Source organism: Centruroides sculpturatus, unplaced genomic scaffold (genome assembly GCF_000671375.1).
Source record: "Centruroides sculpturatus isolate CEXI.00-Female unplaced genomic scaffold, Cexi_2.0 scaffold1169, whole genome shotgun sequence".
Classification (NCBI taxonomy): domain Eukaryota; kingdom Metazoa; phylum Arthropoda; class Arachnida; order Scorpiones; family Buthidae; genus Centruroides; species Centruroides sculpturatus.
In genome coordinates, this window is record NW_019385538.1 from 44,497 (window position 1) to 57,787 (window position 13,291).

The 13,291-nt window shown below is 34.2% G+C and overlaps 1 protein-coding gene across 2 annotated transcripts in view; it reads left to right on the top strand.

Moving 5' to 3' along the window:
• Positions 1-12,476, top strand: part of LOC111639934 (multidrug resistance-associated protein 4-like) — a 55,635-nt gene extending 43,159 nt beyond the window's left edge. The window contains exons 9-17 of one of the 2 annotated variants that reach the window (XM_023385897.1): positions 2,968-3,201; positions 3,272-3,372; positions 4,366-4,563; positions 4,642-4,797; positions 8,259-8,348; positions 8,457-8,629; positions 10,922-11,027; positions 11,109-11,305; positions 12,158-12,476. In XM_023385897.1, the coding sequence (XP_023241665.1) occupies positions 2,968-3,201; positions 3,272-3,372; positions 4,366-4,563; positions 4,642-4,797; positions 8,259-8,348; positions 8,457-8,629; positions 10,922-11,027; positions 11,109-11,285 (1,235 nt within the window). In that variant the 3' untranslated portion in view covers positions 11,286-11,305; positions 12,158-12,476. Of the gene's footprint in view, positions 1-2,967; positions 3,202-3,271; positions 3,373-4,365; positions 4,564-4,641; positions 4,798-8,258; positions 8,349-8,456; positions 8,630-10,921; positions 11,028-11,108; positions 11,726-12,157 lie in introns of those variants that run through there. The other variant, XM_023385896.1, reaches the window with a different exon arrangement.
• The last annotated feature ends 815 nt before the right edge of the window (positions 12,477-13,291 follow it).

Below are 13,291 nucleotides of genomic sequence, written 5' to 3' on the forward strand. Positions count from 1 at the left end.
GAAACGAAGGTCTTGAAGGCTTCGAAGAGTTTGTTGTTGTTAACAAGGTCTTTCAGTTGGCATGGCCAAAGAAGTCCTTCAGAGTCTGCTTCATTGCGGAGTGGTCTCCTCTGAGAGTTGTAGTTCGGACAAGTGAAAATGATGTGGAATGGGTCTTCGTCTTCTGGAATCCCGCAGTTGCATTTGGCGTTACCCTTGTTGTGGAACCTGTTGAGGTATGCCCTGAAGTTTCCATGTGCTGTGAGCATCTGGGTCAGGCCGTGGTTGGTATGGAAGACGTGATTGTTCAGCCTTTGGTTGATGTTGGGGATGAAGGCGTACGTGTAGCGACCCGTGGTGCTGTTGTCCCACTCATTTTGCCATTTGTTAATTATAATGGAACGGAGAGAGCTGAGAACAGCCGTGAGTGGTAGGGCCTGATAGTGGATTTTTGAAGTAATGTTAGCGGCTTTTTTGGCTAGGTCATCAGCCCGATCATTTCCGTTAGTGTCTGAGTGGCCCTTGACCCAGTGGAAGTAGATTTGTATATTGTTGTCCCTTAAATGTTTTAGAATCTTGAGGCTGTCGTTGACAATTGGAAGCTTGTGGTTTTCATTTTTAACCTGCCACAAGGCAATCCTGCTGTCGCTGATGATGTTTACTTTGCCGTGTTGAAACCTTTGGGGATGATTGTTTATGTGTTGTAGAGCACGGAGGATGGCCAGGGATTCTGCTTGGTTAATTGAGCAGTGGTCCCTTAGCCTTGCGACAGCTTGCCAGTGGCTGGGGGTGAGGGTATCCGTGAAGTAGACAGCGGCTCCAACAGAGTTGGCAGTTTTGGAACCGTCTGTGTAGAAGTTCTTCCCCTTGGGGGGACTGTCCTGAATGTCGTGAATGATCATGGTTGTGGTTTCCGATGGGTGGGTAAGTTCGTTACTGTTGTTTACATCAATACCATAGTCGTCCACGTCCCTGATGAGATTCTGGATGTCGTTTGGCAGGTTTAGCCCGTTGATTATATTATAGAGCTGCGTTGTTGAGACCTCTTTTGCATGATATTTGATTATGAGGTTTTTGACGTACCGTTGAAGAATTTGAAGGTGGATCGGAGATAGGCCAGCGATCACTTGGAGGGCGTTTGTAGGGGCAGTTCTATAAGGCTTAGTGATTGCAATTAGAGCTTGCCTTTGGGCTGAAAGCAGCTTGCGTCTGATGTGTATCTTTTGGGCTGAGTAGCTCCAGACCTCACACCCGTAGGTTAACATTGGCTCTATGGCACCCTTGTAGATGAGGGAACTGGTCCTACTGTCTAGTCCCTAGAGGTTTCGTGCGATGCTTCTGAGCGAGTGGCTGGCTTTGATTGCTTTGTTGTAGATATAGTGGGTGTGTGGCTTCCTGGTTAGCTTAGGGTCGAGGACGATACCCAGGTATCTCTAAAAACAGAAGGAAATTTATCTCAAATGCTATAGTGCATGGAACGGCATTTCGAATTATAATGTACTACAGCAAGTCGAAATTAAATCACTCTACATGATTAAGGCAACCCACGAAGTACTTTACAAAATTGGAACGGTTGTGTAACTTGTCAGGTTGAGGTACAGTGTAAAAAATATAATATCGCATGGAAATTGTGGATAGGAAGAATTGATGCTATTATATTTTAGTGGTTAATCCCGAGCGGTAGAGAGATAATTGCGTCGAACGTCTTATATCAAGTGGGGAGTCTTAATGCAAATGTTGATCGTTATTAGCATTTACATTTTTTAAATCTTTCTTTTTACTCTGAAAATTAAGCGTTTTGCCATTTTATAACATTTAATATAAAAGTAAAACTTCTTTATAAAATTTAAGTAAAAAATGATTTCAAAAAGTTTTCATAAAAAGATTCCCTGCGTTTAAATCCAACGAGTTATACCTGGTATCCGGCTGATGCATCACATAATTACATAAAAATGAATTACTAAACAATTTTAATTCAGTTTCTGTTTTTGAAGTAAAAAAATCTTCTTGTTACCTTCTTTAATTAATTTCAGAAAACTTCTCATAATTTACTGTATTTTTTAAAGCACAAATAAATAATTAAAAATCATTGCAAATAAGGCAGATAACAAGTTTTAATTATGAAATATTTTTCTGACCAAGAAATATTAAATAGTAATATTAGTAATATTACATGACCAAATGCTGGGTTATTAAAACTATAAATTTATGGTTCATGAAATAATTTCGAATATTATTTGCGATTGAAAATATTTAAATTATTATGTTATCAAAAGTAACAAATAGATAGACCGAGGTCTGTATTATACAATTATGTTAGTATAAAAAATGCCGAACTGGAAATGTCTAACTTATTCTTTATAGATATAAAGAATAAATTAACGTTTCCACTTTTGCATTAGGCCTAGCTTCGGATCACTAAAAATGGCTGACACTTTTTCCAAAAGAAGGATTGTGTTCTTTTCATCTGTCTGATGAAAGGTGTCCATTCTTTATCAACAACATCACTTTATTTAAAAATCTTTGAAACTGAAACAATCAAAATGACAGACCACGCCGCCAACATTTTCGATTGTTCAGGTTTGTATTATGATATGAAAGTGTTATCAGTGAAACGAGAATAATTTTTACGGCATACTTTAAAAAGTAAATGAAAATGTACCTAAAAATTTAGGGTGCAATAGACCGCATCATAATATAAAGTGGGCCATAGTGCGACCCGGGAACCAGGAAGTGAACATTCCTGATTAAGAAGAATGTTTTCTTTTTCAGTTGTTGTTTCACATAAATACCACAATGTTCTGCTTGCATTTTAAGGTCTATGCAATTCTGATCAATAGTTTGTTAAATATAAGTAAATATGTTCTGGTCTTTCTTAAATGTAATAAGTTAATAATTATTATACAAAGTATATAAAAAGTAAAATTAAATTCTGTGATAGAAACTTTGTAAAATACTTGTATTACATATTCAAATTTCTTTTGACAGTGAGAATTCCAGTATTTTCACATCTGAGTGTATCGCTTTACGGACTGACGACAATTAGAGCATTTAAAGCTGAAAGCAGATTTAAATCCGTGTTTAATAAGTATCAGGATAAGCATACTTCAACGTTGTTTATTTACGTGTGTTTAATTCGATGGATTTCCGTATACGGTCACATATTTGGTTTCATAAATCTAATTATTACTGTTATTATTTTTATTGTTTCGAATAATTCAGGTGGGTGAATATATTTAAATATCCGAAATCTGTAATATAAATCTTTCTGAATTTATATTTGCTGCTTTAGATGACGCAGGAGGCAAAATTGGACTTGTACTGAATTACGGAATAATAATAAGTTTGAATATTCAACATCTTATTGCATTTACATCTGAAATGGAATTTCAGGTATTCCATATCTAATCAATTCGATAGTTAAACCAAATATCAAACGAACAGCCAATTGCTTTATCGGACGATGTTTAAATTTTCGAACAAGAGAACCTTATTACAAGAAAGAATTTTCTTATGACTATATTTCACACGTTTTTGCACTATTCTGTCTATTAAGAAAATAAAGTCCAATAAAAGAATCTGGGTGTTGGTTTGATAATTTTGGTATTATTTGTTTAAGAAGTTAGTAATCATTTATTGTTAGAATTAATTGTTATGTTTAGCACTAGTATATGTAAACTAGCAAGTAGGCCCGGCGTTGCTCGGGCAAAAGTAACGGTAGCGAAGATTAAGATTATTACGTTATAGTCAACCTTATCCGTTTGTCAAAACTCGTTTCTCAAAATTCAACGTTTGTCAAAATTCGATTTCGAAACGTTCGCATTTTGAACTTACCAATGAGCAACATATACGCAAATCTCGCACTTTTGCCTGTTTGTAGAAACCATGTCGCCATTTTGTATTTTATTTTGATTCGCTTCTCGGTCCCCTGACTATCTACAAGTTTGTTTTTTATGTGCGCATGATTTGCGCACCAAATACTCTTAACACCTGACCTGTATTCCTTCATACCTCCTGACGTGTATTCCTTCATACCTCTAAGGTATTCAGCAGTTCACATCAGCGCGATTTTATAGACAAGACATAGTCTCGTCAACAATGGCGAAGTATCTATATGTCAACATTTCTTTAGAATCAGTCAATTTTCAGGGAAAAATTACCGCTCGAAATTTATCGAGATGACAGCAAATTGAAACTTTAACATATACAACAAGAAATCTAACGGTGTTTACCACACCACTTCGTATAGAAATATTTCAATCATTAGTATCATTGAAGTTCTGCATATAATATAATCTCTTCATAATATATAATCTTAGATAATATAACTTGTTACCTCAACTAATTTCATAGTCTGTGTTACTTCATAAAACGTAAATTTTCCAGATGAACTCGGTGAAGCGCATTCTAAAATACAGCAAATTAAAATCGGAAGCCACGTACGAAAGTTTGCCGGAAAAACGACCACCCTCGGACTGGCCACAAACAGGAGTAATTCATTTCGATAATGTTTCTTTACAATACTCCGAGGATAAAAATATCGTTTTAAAGAATTTGACTTTTCGTATTGACTCGGGAGAAAAGGTAAAACGCATACAAATCAGAAGATTGTTGTTAGTAGTTATTGGGTAAAATGTTTACTTATTTATTTATTTATTGCAGATAGGAATTGTCGGGAGAACAGGAGCTGGAAAGAGTTCTATAATTGCTTCGTTATTTCGCATGACGGAGCCTACGGGAACAATTACCATCGATGGAATCGACACTAAGGAAATCGGTCTTCGAGATCTACGTAGTAAAATATCCATCATTCCTCAAGTAAATAAGCACAATTTCAGTCAACATAAATCCTAGTTAATAATTCTTATATTTTTTATGTGAAAATGGTTTCCTTTTTTTTCATTCCTAAAGCTTTAATTTTTAAAGTATGATAAAAATACAGTAGACCCCTAAACACGGTAGATACGTTCCATGTTTTATGAAATTCATGTTCTACGAGTCCTTAAATACATGAGCCAATCACAGCACGGCACGTATGCAATTTACGGAATACGGCTGTTTGAAAGGTTTTCTTCCATAAAAGTAATCGATTCTAGACTAATTTGACTCGACATTTCCAAAACTCGTATAATTTTTTGGGAATAATCCATATAAACTGTGATATAAACAAAAAATTGTAGGATTACTTACCGAGTGTGCAACGTTCGACGACGTCATTGCGTAAGCTTGTTTTTGTAGTGGATCAGCGCATCGAACGGCGGGCGCTTGTTTTCTGATAAATTATTTTTCTGCGAAAAATTCGCTGAACTTTGGATACATCATTAATATAAATATAATTTTTATGGCCGTTAAATAATAAACGGTTTTTGTAGGTCTGCTGTTTGTTTAAACTCAACGGTTTGTGCAATATCCGCTATTGGTCTACATTCGATCAATCCTGTCGCGACACGTGTCGGCGATGACGTTTTACCGTATTATACGAATCTCTTTTAGCGTGTTTATAGGAATACGATCGCAATTTTTTCGCCGTTATATACGAATCCGTATTATATGAACCCGTTTTATACGGCGTCTACTGTATATCGTTTGTAGGTGCACAGTACTTTATGCTGGATGCTGAAACTGTGTAGGTGTCAACCTACTATTGCATGGACCAGAGATCGAATCAGAACAAAGTAAAGTACGCAAGAATATTTCATGGGAGTCTGTTCCAGATATTTTAAGACCGTTCAACCGTTTACCTCGCTATTGTGGACCCCACAGAACTTAACAGTGGTGCAACGTAGGGGAGCAAAGACTTCCTACGCTACGCCACTGTTAAGTTAAGCTCCTCTTGCCTTGGGCGGCACTTTGCTAGAGCGACAAAACCCTATCATCGAATTAAAATTAAAAAGTCTTTGTACTGTGGAGGAATGATCAAAAAATCAATGAGTTTATGGTTCAGGTCAATAATAACAATGTCAGCCTAAAGTTGAAGATTGAGCAGAAATGTATGAGCCAGATTTGACGAAATTTTTCCATCAAAAATGTTTTTTTTCGAATTTAAATTTATTCGAATTCCAACGAAAAAGAAAATTTCAATTTAATTACCTAAGAATGATCATATCTCTCCCCCAGAGTCACTTCCTTTCACAGGGGACTTATAGGGTGCTTCACAAGGAAGTAAATTCAATTATTCACCATCGTTTCAAAATGGCTAAAAGAAAACATCGAAACGAAACGGGGAGGACCCCAATATAACAGGATTAAATCGAGGACAAGAAGGTAGTTGGAAGTCCGAGAGTTCATCGACCCTGTTTTGTTCCCAAGAAAGTGTAATATAACTGTGCTCTATCGCCGATCCCTTCGACTGTCGCTTTTGTCCAATGTTGCAGTTCTCTGATCATGCAAACTTCTCGATCCAAGAACCTGACAAGCCGACATAACGAACACGAATTTCCTGAACGATCTACAATCTAATTATCGACTCATAAATTATGTTATCAAGGTATTTAGTATCACTCGTACTAATGTAAGCTCTCTCGGTTAGAACTCCATATTTACTAGTAAAAAGTCCAATAGATTATGTTACGCTATATCAGTTTTATTTAGTATGATACGTTACTAGAGTTCATTTATTTTGCCGCTATATATATAAGTTAAACGGAATGTCGTTGTAAACATATGTTTAAATAGATTACATATATAAACGGATATTATTTTTCGTTTTAATTAAGTTGTAGTGTGCATTTCTCTCTGCCGCATTATCTCTCAGGCAGTCTCCATCACGGATCCCTTGTGTCTTCATGCGTGACTGCTGGCGCAAAACCGAACCGCAGCCAACAAGTTTTCTCTGTCTGCCTTAAAAGACACAGTGGTGTCAATCCTGACATAAGTATCACCGGTCTGGGCCTACCCTCTGTACAGAAAGGTTTTTAAAGAGTGCATTTTCTTATAGATATATATTAAATTCAAAAGGGCATTTGGTCACTAGTGTGTACGTCACACCAACGCATAGTCCGCTTTAACCCGTCAGACTCAAATCATCCTTTCGTATATCCTTACCTTCCGAGCTTTCATTAGAAGGGCCTTTCTGTATTGTAGTAGTGGAGTTGATACACGGAAGGAGATCAACAGAATATTGCAAGTGGCCGGAAGTCTAGGATATGAAGCAGATACGATAACAGGATTGATTAGAAGCTACAAAATGGACACAATAAAGACTGCATATGGCGGTATCGGTACAATCACAAAGTTCATGTACGATAGAAGTATGAAAGCCATCGTGAAAGAAATTTCAAACCGCAAAAAGTCCAAAATGATTTTGAAAAGAGCTCCGAATCTCTATAAGATATTAAAGAATGACTAGGACAGCATTAATAAAGTAGGAGAAGCCGGAGTGTACGAGATATCTTACGAAAACATGGAATTAAGAATCAAGCAAAACTATATTGGTGTTACTAAAAGGAATTCGGGAATCAGGCTGAAGAAGCACAAATATAGTGTAAATAAGGGATCCAACGCCACATCATTATCTCGGATGGTGCAGGCTGAAGGCTCCATAGTGAAATGGGAGGAAGCAGATATCGTTAAGAACGTGAACTCCCGACTTTAGCGAAGAGCGCAGAAAAGATTTATAAGGGCAAGCTACAAGATACGTGCATTAATGCAACGTACGCAAAAGGGCTACCATTATACTTACATACTTGTTAGTTTAAAAGTTTTTTTAGACCTCCGAACTTATGTAATAATTATTTTCATTTTTACATTTTTGGTGTTTTATATACGATATTATTACATGATATATCTGATGGTTGTTATTTTATTATATATTGATACATGTTTATGTATATGTATAGATGTATAAATATATAAGGAACTTTGTATAGTCTATTTTTAGAACATATATTTTTTCTCTCGATAACCTGGCCTATCTAATAGGCCGAAAACGTTAGTTACGTTTAAAGAAATTTTTCACTGCTCTCGATTATCCGTCAGCCAGATTATTCGTTATTTTCTATAATCTGGCAATATCCTGATTCTTCATCTTTCGAATTTGATTTTTCAGTTGATTTGAATCGTTGAAAGTTCAAACTTATCTAAAATGCTTTAATACAAATAGTGAAAAGATATAATCGTACCATCGCTTATGCATTAATGATAAAGGCATCGTGCGTATTCCATAATCATTGAAATGATATATTTTTAATATTTACCATTTCTGTAATTGTAACGCATATTATTAAATATCTAATTAAAATTGTTGTAAAAGGCAGAGATTAACACCACATATTTTTCAGGATCCGATGTTGTTTACCGGTCCTCTTCGAAGAAACATCGACCCTTTCCACGAATATTCGGAAGAAACTCTGTGGAAAGTCATGAAAGAGGTTAGAATTAAATAAATATTTCAATTTTGTTTCTGATTTTCTTTCAAATTCCTTTAACTATTAAACTTAATCAACTTCTACATACTTTCAAAAACATCTGAATTACAGGTACAGTTAAAAGAAGTTATTAGTAAATTACCTGGAGGGTTGGATACGCACTTAACGGAAGGAGGGAGAAATTTCAGCGTGGGAGAAAGACAGTTAATTTGTCTGGCCAGAACCATTCTTCGCCGGAATAAAATTCTCGTCATGGACGAAGCAACGTCCAATATCGATAAAAGGTTAGAACACTTGAAATAGAAAATTTTATCTAATTTCAGTTATAAATTACGTTAAAATAACAGTTGTAAATTACTGGTTAAAAAGGTTTTATGTGTGATAGTTTATTTACTCAGTCCCGTAAATTGAGAAGAACTCTGTAATAATAAAAATTAAGTTTGTACAGTGAAAACTGCTTAGGCGACCACCTGCATTCGACGGGCACCTGTCAATACGGGCAAAAATTTCTGGCACGGAATAGTTTATCCATAGAGTCTTCGTATAAGTTACCTGTATTAAACGACCCCCGTGTAACGCGACCGCGGGCATCGATTTTTGGTCCGAAACAACATACAACACCTGTAATAAGAGACCACTTTCGCGAATGTATCTGGTCGAAACTATTGTAAGAACCCATCTCAACAACATTTCCGCTTCCTAATATTCAATATAATGAATTAATCTAAACTCTCGTTCGAACCCATCCCGGGACTGTTTCCATCCTTGAAATTAGGTGCAGGTGTTAATAAATTAATCTAGCAACAAAGGAAATTCATTTCAATTTGTTGGAAAATGTCCGAAATGCAAAGTGCTGTCGTTAGAAGATCATATTAAAGTTATCACAACAGCAATTAGCGGCGAAGTTTAACTGTGGGAAAACAAAATTTATTTTACCCTACACCTACAGTATTTTTTTGGGGGGTGTAAAATATTGTACACGATACAATTAATCGGCTGATCTCGTTGTTTGATAAAATCTATTTTTATTTATTTATTTTGAAGCTCATATACAGTACACGTGCGGTAAATAGTTTTTGTATCAACCTACCTTATTTCCACGATATTTTTAGAAAAATAATATCGCAGGCAAAATATTCAAAAAACAATAAACGCATTAACGCAAAAATCAGTTTTACTTCCTTTTTCGATTCCGCGATTGTTATGAAATCGTATAATGAGAAAAAATAATAAAATCGTTTTATTATTAATTAATAATTTTTCTTATTGTACTTAATTAATTAAGAAAATATTAAATATTAAAAAATACAGTATTTTTAAAGTTAAAATAAGATTAAACTAACGAAAACTAAAAGCAAAGTGATGGAGAGATAGAACACGCTTGTATATTGATGACGTAATACACGTAACTGAGGAGCGAACGAAAAGAACCGAGTCGAATTAATTAAGTCGGAAAAAAAGTGTGCATTATAATCGAGAAAATGCGAGTATTGTATTAATCTTTAAAATATTTGTGTTAAATCTGTGTGTCATTTTCGTGCCAGCTTTGTATTTGTTTTCTTTCTCTTCTGAGGCTCTGCATGTAACGAAACTCTGACAGTTTGGATAGTTATTATCATGCTCACTCGTACACTTAGAACTTAAACAATTTGAAGAACAAGATATTATATCATCGTTTGCCTATATACTGTTGTTAAAAATATTTTTTTTTATTCCAACGACTGCATTATGCGCTATAAGACTGACTACTCTATTCTTATGATCAAAATCCCAACTTCCCAACTTTTTTAATAAAAACAAAAGACACAGTCCTTCTAAAAGTTCTGAGACGATCAGCATTTTATTTTTCTCAATGTTCCAGAACAAACTATAGACAGCCAGACCTTACTTTTTAGGCTACTCAGCTGCCCAGTTAAAAAGTTTCTTAAAACAAAGAAATCCAATTAAAATATTTCTTAAAAATTGGAAATGGTAAATCTTACGACGACTTTAATTAATGTTCTCATCCTTATCATTTCGGGGTTTCAGCTCCTTTATATCTACTTAGAAATAACGCTGACAAATGTAGATTATGCCTCAACGTTCCTCTGGTGACGAATTTTAACAATGTGTTTGAATTTCCGTAGGATGAAAAAAATATATTATTTTTTTTTAATACAAGCGAAAGACATAGTCGTTCTAACTGGGTAGCCGAGTGCTTTGATTGATTGAAACTAATAACCATTGTATCAGGGTTGTGGATTCGCGGTTCCTCAACGATTTCACCTTTGGAATTGAAAGTTCTTCCGAAAGGCAATGCGGTTAGAAAAATCTCCCATGTGTTACGAACGACTAATTCAGTTTTATTCAGCCAGTATTGTGGGATACTTTTACCGAAAAAATCTATATTATCATGTATAATAACTAAAAGACGGAAAATGAAAAAACACGGGTATGATAATTGGTCTGAGTTTGTATGAAACGTTGTAGATATTGATATTTTGAAGTCAATTTTACTATTTTCATCCATCATTTGTGTTTTATACTGATATTAATATTTTCAGTTGTGAGGTATATTTTATTTCTTTTCTATTAAGGACCGATTCCTGTCTACAGAAAATAATTCGAGAAAGATTTAAATCTTGTACTGTGTTGACAATAGCCCACAGATTAAACACAATCATCGATTCGGATAGAGTGCTGGTAAGATTCTTCTTTTTGATGATATATAAATAAATAATATAAAAACCAATGTTTTGTTAATTAGACATTTTAAAATTTTAGGTACTAGATACCGGGAAACTACAAGAATTTGACTCGCCGTATGCATTATTGAAGAACGTAAATGGTATATTTTATAATTTGGTAAAGAAGACGGGAGTAACTTCAATGAATGAATTATACAAAATTGCTAAAGAGAAATATTACGCTAAAGAAAGGGTCGAACAAACAAAACTATAAAACAGTGGATGGTCTTCAATGTATATCCATTTTTTACAGATCTGGTGTCACGTTTTTATTTAATTTTCTTCTTAGAAATATTAAGTCAAGTTCGTAAACATTAAGTTAGTATTTTCGCACATCAAGTAAAATATAAAATTAATAATATCTAAACATTTGGGAGTTAAACTGTTAAAATTATCTATGATAAACATTACTGACAATAATCAGAACGTTTAGGAAATAATGGTTTCAGGAATACTTACAATGGTTAATTTAGGAAATGAAGTGACTTTTCAAGTATTAAAGAACAGTAAATGAATTTAATTTGAATAATTTAATATAAGTTTTGTTTATGAATTCCAGCAGGAAATCTTAATCGTTAATATAATTCTAATAGTAAATATGTATTCCAGCAAAAATTTGCATTACGGTAATAAGTAAAAATAAAATTAGCTAAAGTTTTATTTCAATTGGTTTGCTTTTGAATTATTTTTATTCCTGTCTCTAATAAACAATCGATCTATGTAACTTATATCTTAAAATTAGACTTAAATCATCTATTTCGTTTAATATTTCGATTAAGGAACGAAATTTAACACGGTAGCTTGTATGTAATGGGCATCCATTGCATTAAGTTTGGGTGATTAAACGACAACGAGGCGCAAAGATAGAAGGTAGTCGTGTCCTGTCTCGATACGTGTACAAATGAGATAAACACGTATCAACTGAATAAAATTTAATGATGAGATTTGCCAAGTGTCTGAATAAATACAATAAATAATCTGTGTATGAATTACTAAACATTGCTGGCACGGTTTCAAAAATACCAAAACTATATACAGTATTAGTGGTTTGCATGATATTAAAATATATTATTTTTCTACCCACAGCACTGTCGACTATACCGGTACTAGACATTCTCAGCCAAGAATGACGGACGGACTTACCATGAAAAAGTAGAGACTGAAGAATTTAGAAAAGTACAGATTTGAAAAAATTCACGAAGATTATCTTATTTTCCTACAAAATAAGTAGCTTATACTGTTCGTCGAAGCATAGATAATGCGCGATAATACATTTTAAATAACAGGATGGTAGATCGTTACTTCCGATTAAATAATAGACCCTCACGTGGTCACTATAAAAAGTTTTTTAAATTGATGTAGAAGCCTCAGGATGCTGCTATCTTTTGTATAAAGTTTAAATTTAATAAAGTTTAAAATACGCCATTTGCCAAAATATTTAAAAATGTAACTTAAAGGAAATTCTGTTTACCACAGATCCAATCACCGCATTCAATATCGATATACCGTATATTCTAAATCTAATATTTTCGCAAAATAAGGAGCCTATACATTCCGTGAAAACATAAGAGGATCATAACCAAAGTTTTCACGAATTGGACAAAAATTGAAGCAGTTAGTCTTATAAGGAGAAACAGACGACCGATTTTAAAATAATATTTGTGGTAGACAGGCTAACGTTTGCTCACTACCAATATTTGAGAGGGAGTTTTTCATTATTCATTAAAGTAGATTATTCGAGCTTATATCAATTTTCTCAGCAACAAATTAAGGTGTTTTATTTTTATTTATATCAAGTAATATACTTCTTGATGAGGAACAAAACATAATGTTCGTACAGAGCCAAACACGTACAGTCGACCCCCCTATAAGATTATTGATTTTTCCGTTTTATCTGAATTACATGTTGTACGAGTCACTTAGATTTTACAAATACGTGTGCCGGACTGTGAATGGCTCACATATTTGTAAAATTCAAGTGACTCGTACAACATGTAATTCAGATAAAACGGAAAAATCAATGATCTTATAGGGGGGTCGACTGTACTTACTTATAGAATCGATTTGGTAGACGGGCTACTTGGTTACAGTAGTTTGAACTGTAATTATAAATATGTTAAATATGTATTTTAACGTCGATTGCAAAATCTCTCCAGATGCATTGCTGATAATAAAACGAAACTACAGAATAACACGGAACTTTGTCAAGCTGGACTGAAA